This window comes from Pseudorca crassidens, chromosome 8, assembly GCF_039906515.1.
Source record: "Pseudorca crassidens isolate mPseCra1 chromosome 8, mPseCra1.hap1, whole genome shotgun sequence".
Taxonomy (NCBI): Eukaryota; Metazoa; Chordata; class Mammalia; order Artiodactyla; family Delphinidae; genus Pseudorca; species Pseudorca crassidens.
This window is the reverse complement of record NC_090303.1, coordinates 92660221-92678842: the sequence shown is the minus strand read 5'-3', so window position 1 is coordinate 92678842 and position 18622 is coordinate 92660221. Positions and strand designations below refer to the sequence as shown.

General features: G+C 45.5%; 1 protein-coding gene and 1 long non-coding RNA gene across 2 annotated transcripts in view; both read left to right on the top strand.

Annotated features, from left to right (window-relative positions):
• The first annotated feature begins 25 nt into the window (after nucleotides 1-25).
• LOC137229361 (uncharacterized) lies at nucleotides 26-4960 on the top strand. The gene is made up of 3 exons (XR_010945644.1): nucleotides 26-507; nucleotides 1676-1833; nucleotides 2928-4960. It is a non-coding gene; the product is annotated as an uncharacterized lncRNA (long non-coding RNA).
• Nucleotides 4961-12827: 7867 nt separating this feature from the next.
• The window catches only part of ZC3HAV1 (zinc finger CCCH-type containing, antiviral 1), a 67489-nt gene continuing 61694 nt past the window's right edge, over nucleotides 12828-18622 (top strand). The window contains exon 1 of the mRNA XM_067747145.1: nucleotides 12828-13660. Coding sequence (XP_067603246.1) covers nucleotides 13353-13660 — 308 coding nt within the window. The 5' untranslated portion in view covers nucleotides 12828-13352. The remainder of the gene's footprint in view (nucleotides 13661-18622) is intronic.

The following is an 18622-nucleotide window of genomic DNA, read 5'->3' as shown; positions in this document are numbered from 1 at the left end:
CCTCCACGTCTTGGTTCCCCTAGGCTTTCACCGCTGCAGGAGTGAAAGTTTCTCCGGAGGAGAGCGTTGTTCTCTGTGCTGACAGCGAGAGTTTGACTCTATCTCCGTGAGTTTACTTTAGGAAAAAGCGAATTAGAATGGCAGTTTTTCAAATACAAGTTTCCCGGGAAAGTAATTTTCAAGGACCACTTCCGGTTTGGATCGCGTTGGGCTCCTGAGCAACACGGGGCGCTGACTGGCACGTGATCGCCGTCTCTTGTGCAGAGCCGGAAAGCTTAGGAAAAAAATTCTGCCAAACCGAGGAAGCCGATGTTTGGAGGGGGGAGTTCACCAGAATACGGTTTCTTATTTCCATAGAGAAAGCTACCCTTGTGATGTGACGTTATATTGTGATTCCTACTCATAGAATTTAGAATAGAACCTCTGATTTGTTATAAATAGGGAAACCCAACATGGAGTCACAGTGGCCAGTGTGGCACCCATCTTGATTGTTTCTAAAGATCTGATGTAAGATTTGGAATATGTAAATTAAGATAACTGGAGTGTGAAGTCAAATAAGTAAATTGATTTTTTTTTTTTTTTTTGGTGGTGGGAGTTGGCTGTGTCACAGGGCTTGTGGGATCTGAGTTACCCAACCAGGGATCAAACTCAGGCCCTCGTCAGTGAAAGCCTGGAGTTCTAACGGCTGGACCACCTGGGTCCAGTAAATTGTTTTTAAAGGTGTGGGGAAAGACTTAAAGAAAGATGCATAACATGAGTTGTGCGTTTAAGTTTTATTCGGGATCTTTCTGAGGACTAAAGCCTGGGAGACAGCCACTCAGTAAACTGTGGCGACTACTTGGTAGAGGTAGGGGAGAAGCCAGTTTATACATGATTTTTGGCCAGGGCATACCTGAAGTCAAGCATATATCTTGGTAAGATTACTACTAATCGTAAAGAACAGATGTCTCCAGTTAATCTTTTCAGCTTTTCTGTGTATGGGAACACGCAAGAATCTAGGGTCATTAAAATTCTTCCTGAGATATACATCTAACTATCTGTGGGACCTGCCTGTTCGTGTGCGTCCAAAGCACAGATGCCTCATTCTGTGTTCACCTTAAATTCCTCTAAGAGTCCTACTGTCAGTCAGCAACTGCGGTGGGTTACAACTGAACTCTTGTGGAAATGGGTGGTGAGCAATGCTCTTTGTCTTAGCGATCCTAATTTTTCGGGGTCCACCCCTGTATGTTGACTTTAAAAAATGAACAACCTAAAGTTGACAGTTATGTTTTATTTGGGGAACCTTACTAAGGACTATAGTCCGGGAATTAGCTTCTCAGATGGCTCTGAAGAACTGTTCCAAAGAGGTGAGTGAGGAGCCAGGATATATAGGAGTTTTTTGCTGGGAAAAAAAAAATGTAGTCAGACTTCAAAAGATTACTGCTAATTACAAAAAACAGACATCTCAAGTAAAGGGTTTTAATGCTTTTCTATGTATGGGAAGATGCAAGTGTCTGGGCTCATTGATATTATTCCTTTGATATGCATCTTAACTAACTAGGGCCAGTATCCTCTTTTTCTCCACCCTGAATTCCCCTCAGGATGCACTGTCAGGGCAGCTGCAGCGACCGTTGGCTTGATGGCAGACAGCATTTTTTGTTTACTGAAATAGCAGGCAACATTTTTTTGTCCACAGGTAAGGCTCCTTGCTGCTGGGGTTGTAACTTTTGCACCCTAGGGATTGTACCTCACAAAAGACAGGGTCTGAGTGCAGTTGCTGGAGAAGGGTCTCGATGGACCGCATGCACTACGCTCGCTGGAGACTGCCCGTGTCAGAAGCTGCCGGAGTAGAAGGTGATTGCTGAGAAAAGCCAGCGCCATGCAGGTTGCCGCTGCCTACATCTAGAACCCGTGCCTGCCATTTGCGTTGAGGATGCCTCCCTTCCCCTATCTCTCTTCAAAGTGGTTCCTTAAACCCTTTATTTTCTTTACTGTTGGGTGTGACTAATTTGAGTGTGTTGAGTGCAATAAGCCAAGTGATTTTAGCCTCTTATACAATTGGCTTATGACATGTTTTACGACTTCTCAATCCCACCATTCTTCCCTGGCCTTGTTGCTTTGGCTTGTGGCCAACACCCACACACAGTAAGGAACTATAATATGTGCTGGGTGGATGACTTAATTTATCTGTCTTACTCCTGAACCCAGTTAACACAGATGCAAGGGTAGTCTAAAATCACCGAATCATGGAGTACTAGAGCTGGAAGGGACCTTTAAAGGACATCTAGTCCAACCCTCAGAATTAACAGACTAAGGAACTAACATCTGGAGAAGTGAAGTAATTCTCCCAAGTGTATAGATAGTTGTGTTGTAGTCGAATTACATTACATACCCCCTGAATAACTAGCCCTGTAGAGACTCAGGTGTACCATAAGCTCATAGAAGGCAGGTATGACTTCTTAGATTCTTTCTCATCCTCCTTGCACTCTAGCTCCTGTCCCCGCCCCTCACCCTCACCCACAATCACTTGGAGAGTAAATGGGTGACTGCATATCTTCATTGCCAGATGTATACACTTTTGTATACATGCAAACATGGATAAAGACTCATACCACAGGCACATGCATAGTTTCCCCTCCGGCCCCCACCCTCTGGGAACCACTAACCCATCTTCTCTCCGTGTGGATTTGCCTGTTTTGGACATTTCGTACAAATGAAACCATACAAAGAGAGGTCCACACACCGGATGTCTAAATACTGAAAAATTTAAAATCAGCCTAGCAGACTGTTAAAATGTTTTATCCTCTTGCCTTGACAAATACACCGTCACGAAGAGGGTCACGTTCCAATTTAGAATTCTCAGACTTCTTGGAATGCTGTTGGGGGAGGTGGCAGTGTGGAGAGAGCTACCCCCGGTGCTCACTCAGCCCACGCCCTTCTCTTTTCAGCCCATCTCTTCTCTTCTCCATCCTGCACCATGAGAGGCTCTGCATGTGTGTGGCCACCCAGCCCCCAAGTGCAAGGGTAGTCACCCGCTCTCCAGTGAGCAGTCACCCCCAATAGCCCTAAAGGGAGGACACACGCTGGGAAGAGACTGGCTCAGGTATGGAAACAGGCTTGGGGTGGTATGGGCAGGGAATTCCGAGTCCTGGGCACCGTAGTGTGGTGCGGAGGGCTGCAGGAACCCCTCAGCTCCATTGCCTCTTCACACCTGGTGCAGGGTGCAGTCAGGGCACCGAGCCCAGGGCAGGGACCCCTTTCACCAAGGTCTAAGGGCATTGTTGCTTATTATGCTGTATACAACCTTGTCGATCTTGCTAAATCCATTAAAATGATCTCTGGGGCTTCCCTGGTGGCGCAGTGGTTGGGAGTCCGCCTGCCGATGCAGGGGACACGGGTTCGTGCCCCGGTCCGGGAAGATCCCACATGCTGCGGAGTGGCTGGGCCCGTGAGCCATGGCCACTGAGCCTGCGCGTCCGGAGACTGTGCTCCGCAACGGGAGAGGCCACAGCAGTGAGAGGCCCGCGTACCACAAAAAAAAAAAAAAAAAAAAAAGATCTCTGATTTCCAGTAGTTTGTGATACTGCTTTAAACCTCTAAATCCCTGTAGAAGCTGTTTGAACTGTAGCTGTAATTATGAAGGGCAGAATATGGCATTGAGTGTACTTGAGAAGAAGCTATTGTTCCCAGCTATAGCTCTAAGAATCTAATGTGTTACGAAACATGTAATAACATAGACACACAAAAGCTGGTTGCACGGGTAAGAGATAAAGTTGGAATTTGCAACTTTATTGCAGTTGCAATAGAACAGCAGTTTCTGAAGAATTGTTAAAATGACCCAGGTTGTGATGATGGTTGTATGCCTATGTAAATTTACTGAAAAACTGATTGGTGGTTCAACTGATATCACATAGCCTGATATCACGCTAATGTGTCCCGGTCCGGGAAGATCCCACATGCCGCGGAGCGGCTGGGCCCATGAGTCATGGCTGCTGAGCCTGCGCGTCCGGAGCCTGTGCTCCACAACGGGAGAGGTCACAACAGTGAGAGGCCCGCATACCGCAAAAAAAAAAAAAAAAAAGAAAGAAAATGTAAATTATCTATCAATTTATAACCACTTATTAACACCTGTTAACATTTTGCCTTTTAAAAAGTGATTTAACCAGTACTAAAGGATAATGTAATCATAGCTGAACTACTGATAAATTGGAGAACTATGTAATAAGAAATCTATAGGTGATAATTGTTGAAGCTAGGTGATGGGTACATGAGTGCTTATTATACCATTCTATTTTTATATAGAAAATTTCCATAATCCAAAAATAAAAAAGAGGTACCTATTTGAAAACTCGCAAATTTTTCTGTATGGCCAAATTTTTAACTGAAATGAATTAAAAACATAGGAGTCAATATTTATTTCAATATAAAAGTTAACTTGCATTTATCCTAGTTAAAACTAAGTCTATGTGAGGATACTGAGCAAACGCATTTTCAACTTCTGATTTGCTAATGTAATTGTTTATTTGGTGAAAAGATAATTGGAAGATGAGAAAGCAATATAGACATCATAACATGTACACAGGAAAAGTACTAGGTGTTGCAATCCCATGATTCCTAAAAGAAGAAGCTCCCTGTGTCAGCCCGCTGCTGAGGTGCGGATCCTCGGAAGGTCCGTTTTAGTTCATCCCCTAGTGCTGAAGGCAGCTGCCAGCAAGAGCTGAAGGTGACATAGAGTTGTGTGCTTTGAAGTCAGCAAGTCCTGAATTTGAATCCTGCCTCCCCTGCTCCTACTGGTGTGAGCGGGTTACTTAATTCTCTGAGGTGAAATAGAGGTACTGTAAATAGAGGTACTAAAGCCCGCCTCACTGATTTGTTTACGATTCACCTGAGGGCTTCCCTGGTGGCGCAGTGGTTGAGAGTCCACCTGCCAATGCAGGGTAAGAGGGTTCGTGTCCTGGTCCTGGAAGATCCCACATGCCGTGGAGCGGCTGGGCCCGTGAGCCATGGCCGCTGGGCCTGCGCGTCCGGAGCCTGTGCTCCGCAACGGGAGAGACCACAACAGTGAGAGGCCCACGTACCGAAAAAAAAAAGATTCACCTGAGATCATTTATAAGTGAAAGGTGATATAACATAATGGTTAAGCCTGTAGCTTCAGGAGATAGACTGCCTGGGTTCAGTTCTTGGCTCTAGTACTTGCTTTAGCTGTGTGACCTGGGCAAATCACTTAACCTCTCTGGGCTTCAGTTTTCTCACCTGTAAATGGAAGATGATAATAATAGTTCTTACCTCCTAGGTCCATTGGTTGTGAAAGTTAAGCAAATTATACACAGAAAGCATTTAGAACAGTGCTGGGCACAAGGTCAATGCTATTACACGTGCTTCCGTCTTCGTATTATTTTTTATTGAGATATAATTTACATGCCATAAAATTCACTACTTTAAAGTGTACAATTTAATGGGGTTTTTGTATGTTCACGAGAATGTGCGTCACCGTTAATCTAATTTTAGAACGGTTTCGTTACCTCCAAAAGAAACGTGTGCCCGTTAGCAGTCACTTCCTATTCACTCTTTTCCTGGCCTTCCTGACAATCATCAGTCTATTTTCTGTCTCTGTGGACTTGCCTATTCTGGACATTTCATGTAAATGGAATCATACAGTATATGACCTTTATCTTTACCTTCATGCACTTAGCGTAATGTTTTCCAGGCTCATTCACATTATAGGATATACTAGTAGTTCATTATAGGATATACTAGTAGTTCATTCCTTTTTTTTTTTTTTCTGTGGTACGCGGGCTTCTCACTGTTGTGGCCTCTCCTGCTGTGGAGCACAGGCTCCGGACGTGCAGGCTCAGCGGCCATGGCTCACGGGCCCAGCTGCTCCGCGGCATGTGGGATCTTCCTGGACCGGGGCACGAACCCGTGTCCCCTGCATCGGCAGGCAGACTCTCAACCACTGCGCCACCAGGGAAGCCCAGTTCATTCCTTTTGATGGCTGAATAATGTTCCATGGTATGAATGCCACATTTGTTTAAGTCTTCATATTATTTAAAGCACTTAACACATAGTAAATGCTTAGGGCCTGGTGGTCTTGTCAGCATCCCACCCAGTGCCATAGGGTTCAGGGCACAGCCCCAGTCCTATTCTATCCCAAGGGGAATAGTACTCAAGGAAGAAGCCCAAGCCATGAAAGGCCACCCTGATGCAGCCTGCTGTGGGCCTCTCTCTGTCTGCCATGCCCAGCCATGTCTTGACCTTCCATAAAGTGGTCTCAGAAATCATGAGTTCCCCGTTGTCTCTCCCAGTCACACACAACCTGATAACCTGTTGTAATTCCCACTCTCTCTCAACTGCTTGTTTCACTTAATCTGTTCTTTTATTCCTCCTCTGGACCTGATTACCTCCCCAGTTTCCTTACACAGTGCACATTACTTTGTGTTTTGGACCTTGGTTTCTTTGTGTATTTGGGGATGTTGTATTAATTATCCATTGCTGCATAACAATTTACCCCCAAGCTTAATAGCTTAAAGCAATCAATATTCTTATCTCCCATGGTTACTGAGTAGCTCCCATACTGCTGAGTAGCTTAGCTGGGTGGCTCTGGCTCAGAGTCTCTCCCGAGGTTCAAGTTGAGCTGTCAGCTGTGGGGATGTAGTCATTGGACCTCTTGGCTGGAGCTGAAGGATCCCATTCCAAGGGGCTCATCCACATGCCTGGCAAGGTAGTGCTAGTTGTGGACAGGAGGCGTTTGTTACCTGTCATATGGGCCTTTCCATAGGACCTCTTGAGGGTCCACACAACGTATCAACTGGCTTCCCTACGGTGAGTGATAAAAGAGTGAACAAGGAAGTCACAATGTTTTTTATGACCTAGCTTTGAAACTCACGTTGTCATTGCTGTCATATCTCACTGATTACAGAGATCAGTCATATGCATTGTGGGAGGGGACTATACAGGGGTATAAATACCAGGAGGTGAGACTTGCTGGGTCCTAGCTGGCTGCCACATCGAGCCATTGTCTGCATGCCTGTGGCCTGTGCCTTCAGACGAGTGTTATCGAAAGGTGTGCAGCCTGAAGTTCCTCATTTTAACACCACCAAAGCAAAGTATAAATTCATCCTCGAAGAGGGAAATGACCCTTCTCACTCTGAAGTCAACCCCTCCACCTGTATACTCCAGCTTCATCCCGTCCCAGTTCTCTTCCTCCCAGGGAGCCTTGTTGCTGCCAAGTTCAATGCCAGAAGATCCCGTCTGCCTGCTCCTCACCTCTGCCCTCCCCTGTCTGGCTGACTAATGCCCCCTCTGACTCCCATATCTCCTGGAGAGCATCTGTTTGCCATGGACTTTGGACATTCCATCTGACTCAACCCTCCAATGTTTATGTACTTTAAATTTCTATGACTCAGCATAGCTAACTCGTCACTGCCTTGTGTATGTTTTGCTTCCCTCCCTGATTGGTGGTTCAACTGATTCGCATAGCCTGATATCACGCTAATGTGTCCTAGCAACTGCAGCTTTGCACTCTCCCCAGATATATTTCTTTGAAACTCTCAAATATGCCCAGATCTTCCAGTAAAACAACAGCAATAAATAAGCAAACAAATAAACAAAAAATCTCTCTAGCTACCCAAGTAATTCCTCTCTTCTCCTTTCCTTGTCAATCCTCTAAAATGAGTGCTGTATTTTGATTTCCAACCTGACCATTCTGAGAACTCTATCGAGTAAGTTGGAATATAAGATTGTACACAGAAATTACTGACAAAGGAGTACTGTCTCAGGATACAGGATTTAGGGGGTACAAGGAAACTGTATGAACAAGTAGCCCAGATCTCCATGTCACTCATTACACTTGCACCAGCACCCCTCCACCAGCTTATACCTATGGCCATATGAGGGGGGTCCCATGTAACCAGTAAAGGAAGAAGAAAAAGACCAAGCTGGGAGTATGGCTGAGTCCCCTCAGTATGTGGGTACAAGCTGAAAATGGAAGGCAGCTACATTACAGTCATACTTAGGGGAGGCCTTGAAAAACGGTGGTGAAGGAAAATCTCCCCAATGGAGGAGCTTTCAGATGTGCACTAGGTCATCTGCGTTGTGTGGAAGGAGAATGGCCCAAGGTCAGAACAAATGTGGACTCATGGACAGTGATGTGTGGCCTGGCTGGTGTCTAGAGGACCTGAAAGAAAAAGATTGTAAAATCAGAGACAAGAAGAGCTGGAATTGAGGCACATGGATGAACTATAGGAGTGAATGCAAAGTGGGAAGTTGTTTGTATAATGTTTTAAGCCCACTAGTAAATATCCATTACAAAAGATGTACCAACTAGACAAAGTAATTTGGCCAGTTAATGTAGCCAGCCTTGGTCAGAGCAGCTGTCCCACCCCAGCTACATGATGGGTACCAAAGAGCCTACAGTGGCCAAGGAGATGGAGGCAATACAAAAACCTACAGTGTGGACTGTCATTTACCAAAACAAATATAGCTACTGCCACCTCTAAATGTCCAATGTGCCAGCCATTAAGACCAAGGCTAAGCACTATTCCTTAAGGAGACCAACAGGATACTTGGTGACCAGTTGTGACATTGTGACATCTTTTTTCCTGGAAGGGCCAGAGGTTTACTGTGTCAGGAATAGACAGATTCCAGGTATGGGGCTGCCTTTCCTGCCTGCAGAACCTCAGTAGCACCACTCTGGAGGCTTAAAGATTGCCTGATCCACAGACATGGGATCCCACATAACACAGTATCTGACCAGAAGATTCTTTACAGTAAATAGAGGAATGGGCCCATAAACATGGGATCTACGGGTCATATCACACACAGTGTAATCCCAAAGCTGCTGGATAGATAAAATATTGGAATGGTCAGTTAGAGGTGCAGCCGAAGCTCCAGCATGGAGGCAACACACTGCAGTGATTATATTTCCTCCACGACATCGGAGTATACTCCTTCAGGCGGATAACGTAGGTGTGTCTTCCACAATGGGTGGAAGCATGAGTGGCCCCAGTTAGCATCATTCCAATGACCCAATGGGGAGGAAGAAATTTTCCTCTACCCTTCCAGGTTCTTTTGGCTGGTCAAAAAATTAAATTGACATGAGACATTAACAGAAGAAAATCAAAGTTTAATATCATGTATACATGGGAGAGGTGCAGGAAAACTGAGTAAGTCCCCCAAATAGCTGAATCGCTCACCTTAAATACCATCTTCAGCTAAAGACAAAAGAGCATGTTGGGGGTGGTGGTTTGGGACTTCAAAGGGGAAGAAGGCCATTCACACGGAGATGGAAAAGCAAACGTTTGGTAAATAAATGTTTGCTGGGTCAGGCAGAAACAACGGGACACAGAGTGGACTCTGATCTCTAGGCCCTGTTTAGTGTTTCCCCTACCACCTCTAGCCCATATTCTTTGCAGGTATCTCTGGTGATAGCTCTATTTGGGAACAGACCCTCTATCTAAATTTTTTTTAGGCAGTTGTGGGAAGGTCAGAGTTTCTTCCTGAGTCTTTTGGGCCTTGATTATTTTCAGCTGGAAATAATCCACATGCTAAAGTGATATTAGGGGGCGGCAAGTTTTGCTCTCCTACAAATCCACTGAGCTTCCCTGCCCCCACAATTCCGGGTTCTGCGAAATTAGAAGTCTTGGTCCCCAAAAGGGGCACATTCTTGCCTGGGGATACAGCAAATATCCCATTGGATTACACGTTATGGCTGTCACCAGGCACTTTGCCCTCCTAATGCTGAGAGACCAGCAGTAAGACAAGGAATCACTGTCTTATCAGAGGTAATTGACCTGGTCAGCAGGAAGAGGTAGGGCTGCTGTTAGAGGGGGCAGAGAGGAATATGTGTGTACTCCAGGGACCTATTTGTGTGTCAGTTGGTACTCTTTTGCCCAACTGTGACTGTGAATAGACAAGACAAGAGCAGCAACAGTGGTCTGAGAAGGTGCTTGGACCTCTTAGGAATGAGGGTTTGGGGTGCCCACCCAGGTGATCTACTGAGACCACCTCAGGGTGAGGGGAATTAGAAATGGATAGTGGTACCATCATCGAAAAGTCTAGAAACAACAAATGCTGGGGAGGGTGTGGAGAAGAGGGAGCCCTCCTGCACGGCTGGCGGGGATGTGAACTGGTGCAGCCACTATGGAGAACAGTATGGAGGTTCCTGAGAAAACTACAAATAGAGCTACCATATGATCCAGCAATCACGCTCCTGGGTATATACCTGGAAAAGATGAAAGTTCTAATTTGAAAAGATACATGCACCCCAATGTTCTTAGGAACACTATTTACAACAGCCAAGACATGGAAGCAACCTAAGTGTCCATCAGCAAATGGATAGATGTATATACAATAGGATATTAGCCATAAAAAAGAATGAAATAATGCCATTTGTAGCAACGTGGATGGACCTAGACATTATTATACTAAGTAAAATAAGTCAGAGAAAGACAAATACTATATGATATCACTTATATGTGGAATCTAAAAAATGGTACAAATGAACTTTTTTACAAAACAGAAATAGACTCACAGACACAGAAAATAAACTTATGGTTACCCAAGGGGAAGGGAAGGGAGGGATAAATCGGGAGTATGAGATTAACAGATGCACACTACTATATATAAAATAGATAAACAACAAGGATTTACTGCATAGCACAGGGAACTATATTCAATACCTTGTAATAAACAACAATGGAGAAGAATCAAAAAAAAAGAATATAGATATATACATATGTATAACCGAATCACTTTTCTGAACACCTGAAATTAATACAATATTGTAAATCAAATATATTTCAATAAAAAAAGAGAAAGAAATGGATGGTTGTGGAGGGAAGTGATGAGGGCCAGTTGTGGTCCTACAACCAGGTGCAATGACAGAAGCCGTAGTTCATTCCATTAACTTCCCTCTTCTAAGTTATTTTTCAGGAAGAGTGGCCCATCGGAGTGCTGAAAAAGCTGTTTCCCAAGTACAGATGGAGAAACAGATCCACATGGCACGAAAGGTGGACTAGAGCGGACACAGGGTGTCACTCAGATTTCCCTTCAAGGCAGGGCTTGCTCCCCAGCTGCAAGGAGTGTGTTTAGCTGAGCGCCTCCAGCTGTAGCTCCTTCAGGATTCACCTCAGTGACTAAGCTGAAGTCAGGCACTGCTCCAGCGGCCCCTGCCAATGAACATCCAAAGCAGTGGTACAAGGGCCTAGGCTTTTCTGACCGAGGCTAGTCTCTTGCTCCCATCGGGCCGGCGGAGACCTTGTGAGGTCTGCATCGTGGTTTGACAGCCCTCACAGACCAATCCTGCTGCTTCCCCTGACTTTCTCTGGCGTTACACTCCAGGAGATCTGTACTCTCAACTCCATATCAGTGTCTGCTTCCTGGAGAACCCAACCTGTGACAACACAAATTTCCTAAATCTCTGCTTTTTTCCTCTCCACAACCCCTTAAATTGTTTCTCAGGGCCTCAAATTGAGGGGAATTTTAGATCTCTAATCCCAACCACTCTAGCCAAACTGTACTCTTCTCCAACCTCCTTTATACCCCGTTGCAGCACTTAACCACGGATTCCCTTATGTTTTAATGTTTTCTCATGTCTTCCCAAACATAAGCTCCTTAAGTGCAGGGACTATTTCTTAAACTTCTGTATGTTCAGAGTGACTAGCTAAAGTAAGGGCCACACAGAAGATACTGTGGTGAATTTAATTGATTTGATATTGAAAGCCCAGTCCCTGGGAACCTGTCAGACCACAAATCAGGCCAAGTGGATTAAAGGAAACTATAAAGTAATAGCTAGAGGGAACCTAGCTTTCGCTGGTTTTCATACCAAAGTACTGTATTCCTAAGAGACTCTGATCATCATGAATCACCAATCTGAGAATGCCCATTAATCATTTTGAAGAATTTCTAGTTTGACAACTGAATTCTATCATTTAAAAAAAGGTTTATTACTTATCCCATCAATGACGCATTTCACCCGGGAGTGTTGGGAGGAAAACCTTTTGCCTCTTCCAATTTGAGTCCAGTGATTGGGTCCTGCAAATTAACTGACAATAGACAGATTAAAAAGAGAAAAGACAAGATTTATTTAGCATGGGGGGGCAGTTTCCAATAATGGAAACCTCCTGGAAGAGCCTGAAGTAACTGTATACATCTCAATTTAACAAAAGGGGGGTTTTTAGGACTTCAGTGGGAGAGTATGGAAGGTTCTACTGGGCTTTTTGATGCTAATTGCAATGGACATTCTGTCTCCAGGGCAACTGAATTAGCAGGAAACTCCCTTGGAAAGGGTTGAAAGGTAGCTGTATTTTCAGGAGGATTTGCTTTAGTCAGATTAAGAGAAACTCAGATAAAATTTCTTTCTGTATCTTCTGTAGTTCAAATGTTCTCACTTTATACCAACTCTGGGGGTCCAAGTGAGTCCCCACTGAGGGAAAAGGTCTTGTCCGAATATCCAAAGAGAGGAACTTATCTGAAGCCTTGGGATATGTCTAAGCACGCCTTCCCGACTATGACTGATTACTATCAGGGATTAAGCGGTGTCTGGGGCACCTCTGTTAAAGTGACTATAGACAGGCAAGAATGTGTCAAGAAGTGGTTCTTCAAAGAGCTCATAAGAAGGCAAAAAAGAGGGAGAGCAATAATATTTGTCCTTTGAGAAGGAAGGGTGGTGTGAGAGAAAGTTCACATTGGTCCTGGCCAGGCGGACCACGATCTGGGGCCCAGATTTGGGGAACCTCAGGTTCCCAGGCTCCAGCTTGTAGGCTGTGTTTACTCAGATTACTTCCTCAAGTAGAGTGAGATGACAGTATCTAACTCGTAGAGTTGTAAGATTCACTAATACCGGAGGCAGGGCGCCGGGCTCGGAGCAAGCGCTCACTTGGGTCTGTTCTTTCCGGGAACGGGTGGGGTAGAGAACCTAGCACTCCTCAAGAAAGCTCCCAAGAGTCGCGTCATTCGTCACTTTGGCTGGTTTATAAGAACTGCACCAGAGCCCCGAGATCAGTTTTTAGTTTCGCTTCTTTCCGGAGAAGCCTCTCGGTGCCCAGCTGGGGAACCTGACCCTCGAGGAGCCGTCCGGTGGTCGCCGCGTCGCCGGCAGATTAGCCCGCTCTTGTTCACCCTCTTTCCACTAGGTTACCGTCGCGATTGACTTTAAATCTGACACAGGACGGTGAGATTTGGCCTCTCGACCCAAAGACCAGCGGTTTTCGGTTTACTGGGAAACCGAAACCGCTGGTCTCTGCGAGCGGCGGCGGAGAGCGCACGCTCCCTCGCCCTGGGCGCGCCCAACCCGCGCCCGCCCCCGGGACTCTTAAGTTTCGATTCTCCCTGGAGCAGAGTCCCGCGCCGCGGCCAGGCCAGTACAGCGCGCCATGGCTGACCCGGGGGTATGCAGCTTCATCACCAAAATCCTGTGCGCCCAGGGGGGCCGCATGGCGTTGGAAGCGCTGCTCGACGAGGTGCAGCTCTCCGAGGCGCAGCTCTGCGAGGTGCTGGAAGAGGCCGGGCCCGACCGCTTCGTGGTGTTGGAGACTGGCGGCAAGGACGGGGTCATCCGGTCCGTGGTGGCCACCACTCGAGCCCGGGTCTGCCGTCGCAAGTTCTGCAACAAACCCTGCGGAAACCTGCACCTCTGCAAGCTCAACCTGCTGGGCCGGTGCCACTATTCGCAGTCGGAGCGGTGAGTGCCCTGGGAGGGAGGGGCGTCTCCCCGGTCCCGGTGTGGGAGGACTGTCGCGGCTGCTGCTCCGTGAGGGGCGCGCCCTCGCGGGGACCTCGCACCCGATGACTCTTCCTACAGCTGCTCACTCCTCTGCTTCCCTTCTTGCTGGGCCCGCGCTTCTGCTCTCGAAGGTTCCCTTCCCTCCAGCGCCTTCAGACCTTCCTTCGAATATGGCTAGCGCGCTACTGCCCCGGTGAAGACTACGATTAACTCCCCACCTCCATAAGGATAAAGTACTTTTGGGCAAGCCAGGGCCTAGACAGTTTGGATGCAGGTTTGGGAACGAAAGAAAATGCCTCCATTCTCTGGTATCTTGAGTCTTCCCCTCTCTGCTACCTTACCCCCTAGGTATTGTGTGGTCTTCCCAGCCCCCCAGCCGACTCGATCCCGGGATATGTCTCCATCGCTGCGAGCTGCGGGTCTCTGCTTGGCCTTCCTTTCCAAGCGCCTCTTTTCCCCTCATTATCACTTTTCTGATATCTGACTCTAGCCCGCACCACCAAGACCAGAATAGTTCTATTCAAGGTTACCAATGATGGGCCCTCTTCCAGAACTCCTTTCCCGTGGGCCCCGCGGTGGCCTGCACCGCTGACCGCCTACCTTTGGGACCACTTTGAAACAGTGTGCCTTATCTCCCAGGTAGCTGCTTCTGTGTTCCCACTTGTTCTTTTTTTGCTTCCTGCATATAGGTGTGCCCCAAGGTTTCATTTAAGCCTTTTGATGTACCTGTATTCCAGGTCTCTCCCCGAGAGCCCTCACTTCCTTGGGTTTAGTCGTCACATCTATAAAGATGGCTTCCTTGTGTACGTCCGCTGCCCCAGCCTTCCTACTGACTCTAGGTTCTTCATCTCCAGGGGTCTGAGGAGCATCTACACCTGAATATCCTGCCAGGCTTTGTCGAACTCATCTTCTTTCCCCCAGCGCAGGGTCTGTGACACTCCCCCCCAACCCCCAAACTCTTCTTCCTCCTTCATAATACCTTAAAACACCAAGTTCTTTTATTGACCAATCCCGTCCCTTCCCTGTCTGGTTCCTACTTCGCATCTCACTTCTAAATGAATGCCTTGTTGAATTAATGAATGATTTTCTCTGACCATGGTCTTTCTCCCCATCTTTCCTATCCGTATGTACTTTTGCTAAATTATTTTTCTTGATATAGTACTTGTCACACTTCCTCCATCCTTAAAAACTTTAAGTGGTGTCTTAGTGTCCAAAATGGTGGTCATCAAACTTTCCAGCATGCGCTTATGAGCGAAAAACTTTAGATTACTCACTGGCAATACCTGTCTGATAAAACATACAAAAGACAGATGTTTTAAGTGGATGTGGTAGATGAGATAATTTTTTTAAAAAATTTGTTTAGAGCAAAACTAAAATTTTAAAAATATGCCCCATTGTTATTAAAAATAAATATTTATTATGTCGTGAGGCAACAATTTGAAAGTCTATTTCTGAGTTGCAGGAAGTTATGTGTATGGGAGTCATCTAAGTCGGCAAATAAAATCAGGAAGGAGGAAAAGAGGGTAGAGAACAGAAAAAAGGAAGGAACATTCTAACACTCTTCCAAATAACAATGGAGATGGAAGACTTTGTTATCATTTCTGTTGTGAAAAATTCTTCACCAGTTAGTGTTGGCTGTTAGTTTTAAATACATAGGCTTCTTATCTTTTAATTTTTTACTATGAATATTTTCAACATACACTAAAGTAAAGAAAAGAGAATGATGAACCCCTATGTGCCCATCGGTTCAACAGTTTTCAAAGTACAGTAAGGCCAGTCTTGGTTCATTTATTCTCCCCTCCCCATCCCTGTCCCCATCTCAAACGTGTTATTTTAAACCAAATGCCAGAGATTATTTGCTTTGTAAATACTTTAGTAGCTCCAAAGATTAAAGACTCTATTTTATTAGTATAACCACAGTACAATGATCACTTTTTTTTACGATTATATTTTCTTTTTATAAATTTATTTATTCATTTATTTATTTTTGGCTGCGTTGGGTCTTTGTTGCTGTGCATGGGCTTTCTCTAGTTGTGGCAAGCGGGAGCTACTCTTTGTTGCGGTGCGTGGGCTTCTCATTGCAGTAGCGTCTCTGTTGCGGAGCACCGGCTCTAGGTGCGTGGGCTTCAGTAGTTGTGGCGTGAGGGCTCAGTAGTTGTGGCTCACAGGCTCTAGAGCACAGGCTCAGTAGTTGTGGCATACAGGCTTAGTTGCTCTGCGGCATGTGGGATCTTCCCAGACCCATGCTGCCTGCATTGGCAGGCAGATTCTTAACCACTGTGCCACCAGGGAAGTCCCTATGATTATAATTTTAATATCACATACTATCCAGTTAGTGTTCAAATTTCTCTGATTGCCCTATACTTGGACTTTCATTTTCAGGGAAAAAAACCTACACAGTCATAGTTCATAATGGTTTCAATATGTTATATATTTAATATATTTAGAAACTTTTAATTTGTTACATGCAGTAGGTTTAGAAACTTTAGTTTTATTATTGTTGTTATTAATTTGTTGTTGTTGTTTGCAACTCAAAACCATTTTAAGCTCATAAGCTGGGTAGTTAACCTGCACTTTTTTATATTTTAAAAGAGGAATAATATATTCTATATGAATAATATGGTCTATGCAAGTTTGGGTGGATTCTCTGGAGAATTCATTAAAGTTATTATTACCTTTTTTTTTTTAGTTGAGTGTTAAATTCTTATTTCTTAAATGTATGGGTCCAGTCTTATTTTTAAAATCTTTTTATATAACTTTTGAGTTTGGGAATTACAAATTTTTAATCCATTAATGTACATTGTGTCCTCATAATAAGGACCCTTGGGAGAATTCTTTTTCTTTTGCCTAAAAGCCTAGAAAATATATTTTTTTCCCAGGTATATTTTAAAATATTTTCCCTTTCTTAGCAACTTATAAATCCTCATCTTCTAATACTTGACACGTGGGAGTCTAAGGGCTTTCTTTGTGGATTATAGGTTGGTGGGCGCTGTTGACCAGTTGATACCCATGTTGAGGTTACCATTCAGTTTGGTAACTGTTCTCTGTTTGCATAGGATAGCTTGCCTTTTGCTGGACTTCTGCATTTTCCTCTGTAGTACTATTATTTATAGATGGGCTTTCTCCTATCAGTTCTGCTGTTCCAGTCTTTTCTCTTATGTTGCTTTTATTTTTTAAATTTTTGGCTGTTTTGGGTCTTTGTTGATGCGCGTGGGCCTTCTCTAGTTGCGGGAGCAGGGGCTACTCTTCATTGTGGTGCGTGGGCTTCTCGTTGCGGTGGCTTCTCTTGTTGCGGAGCTCGGGCTCTAGGCGCACGGTCTTCAGTAGCTGTGGCACACAGGCTCAGTAGTTGTGGCTCGCGGGCTCTAGAGCACAGGCTCAGTAGTTGTGGTGCACGGGCTTAGTTGCTCCCCGACATGTGGGATCTTCCCGGACCAGGGCTTGAACCCGTGTCCCCTGCATTGGCAGGCGGATTCTTAACCACTGTACCACCAGGGAAGTCTCTCTGATGTTGCTTTTAACTATACATTTTAGTTGACAGCAGGGCTTGCTTCACTATTGGATAATTAGTTTTGGTCCATCATTTTGGGTATTTCTATTTGCTTTGCTGAAATATACGCCCACACATGGAGTTCTAATCCCAGTTCTGGCACAAATAATAACTACCATTTGTTGAACAAATAACTGTCTACCAAGTACTATGATAAGCACTTTAGAGATGGTATCCAAGTTCATCTCTACTATGATTCCTGAAGTAGGTGTTGTAAGTCCCATCTTTTTTTTTTTTTTTTAATATTTATTTATTTAATTTATTTATTTGGCTGCCTCGGGTCTCAATTGAGGCATGTGGGCTCTTCGTTGCAGCTCGTGGGCTTCTCTCTAGTTGTGGCGTGACGGCTCTAAAGCATGCGTGGGCTCAGTAGTTGCAGCTCGCGGGCTTAGTTGCCCTGCGGCATGTGGGATCTTAGTTCCCTGACCAGAGATCTAACCCATGTCCCCGTCCCCTGCATTGGAAGGCGGATTCTTTTTTTTTTTTTTTGCGGTACGTGGGCCTCTCACTGCTGTGGCCTCTTCCGTTGCGGAGCACACGCTCCGGATGCGCAGGCTCACGGGCCCAGCCACTCCGTGGCATGTGGAATCCTCCCGGACCAGGGCATGAACCCGTGTCCCCTGCATCGGCAGGCGGACTCTCAACCACTGCGCCACCAGGGAAGCCTGGAAGGCGGATTCTTAACCACTGGACCACCAGGGAAGTCCCTAAGCCCCATCTTAATGTAAGGTAACTCAGGCCTAGAGCTGTTTAGAATTTTACCGGAAGTCACATAGCTGATAGCTGGCAAAGTTAGTGTTGAACCGAGATCTGCATGACTTCTTAACTTAGCTACTGGTGTCGTCAAGTAGCTCTATGAAGTGGGATCTTTCATTAATTCAAGGTCAAGATACTGTTTTGCAAGCCTGATTTCTGTTCAACTGTTTAGAGCAGGCTGTCCCTGGCAACTAGCTTTGTGGTTTCTGCTAATGTGGGTGTTTCCTCTGGGTTTTTTCCTGTTTGTATGCCTTTTTCATTTGCATAACTGAAACTTTGGGTGGGGGTGGGTAGATAGGAAGAAAACTAATTGACAATTTCATAAATTGAAAAAAAAAAAAAAAAAACCAACCAAAAAAATGCAAAGAGTAGGGCTTCCCTGGTGGTGCAGTGATTGAGAGTCCGCCTGCTGATGCAGGGGACACGGGTTCGTGCCCCGGTCTGGGAAGATCCCACATGCAGCGGAGCGGCTAAGCCGGTGAGCCATGGCCGCTGAGCCTGTGCGTCCGGAGCCTGTGCTCCGCAACGGGAGACGCCACAACAGTGAGAGGCCCGCGTACCGCAAAAAAACAAATAAAAAAAAATGCAAAGAGTAGTACAAAAAGCATCAGAGT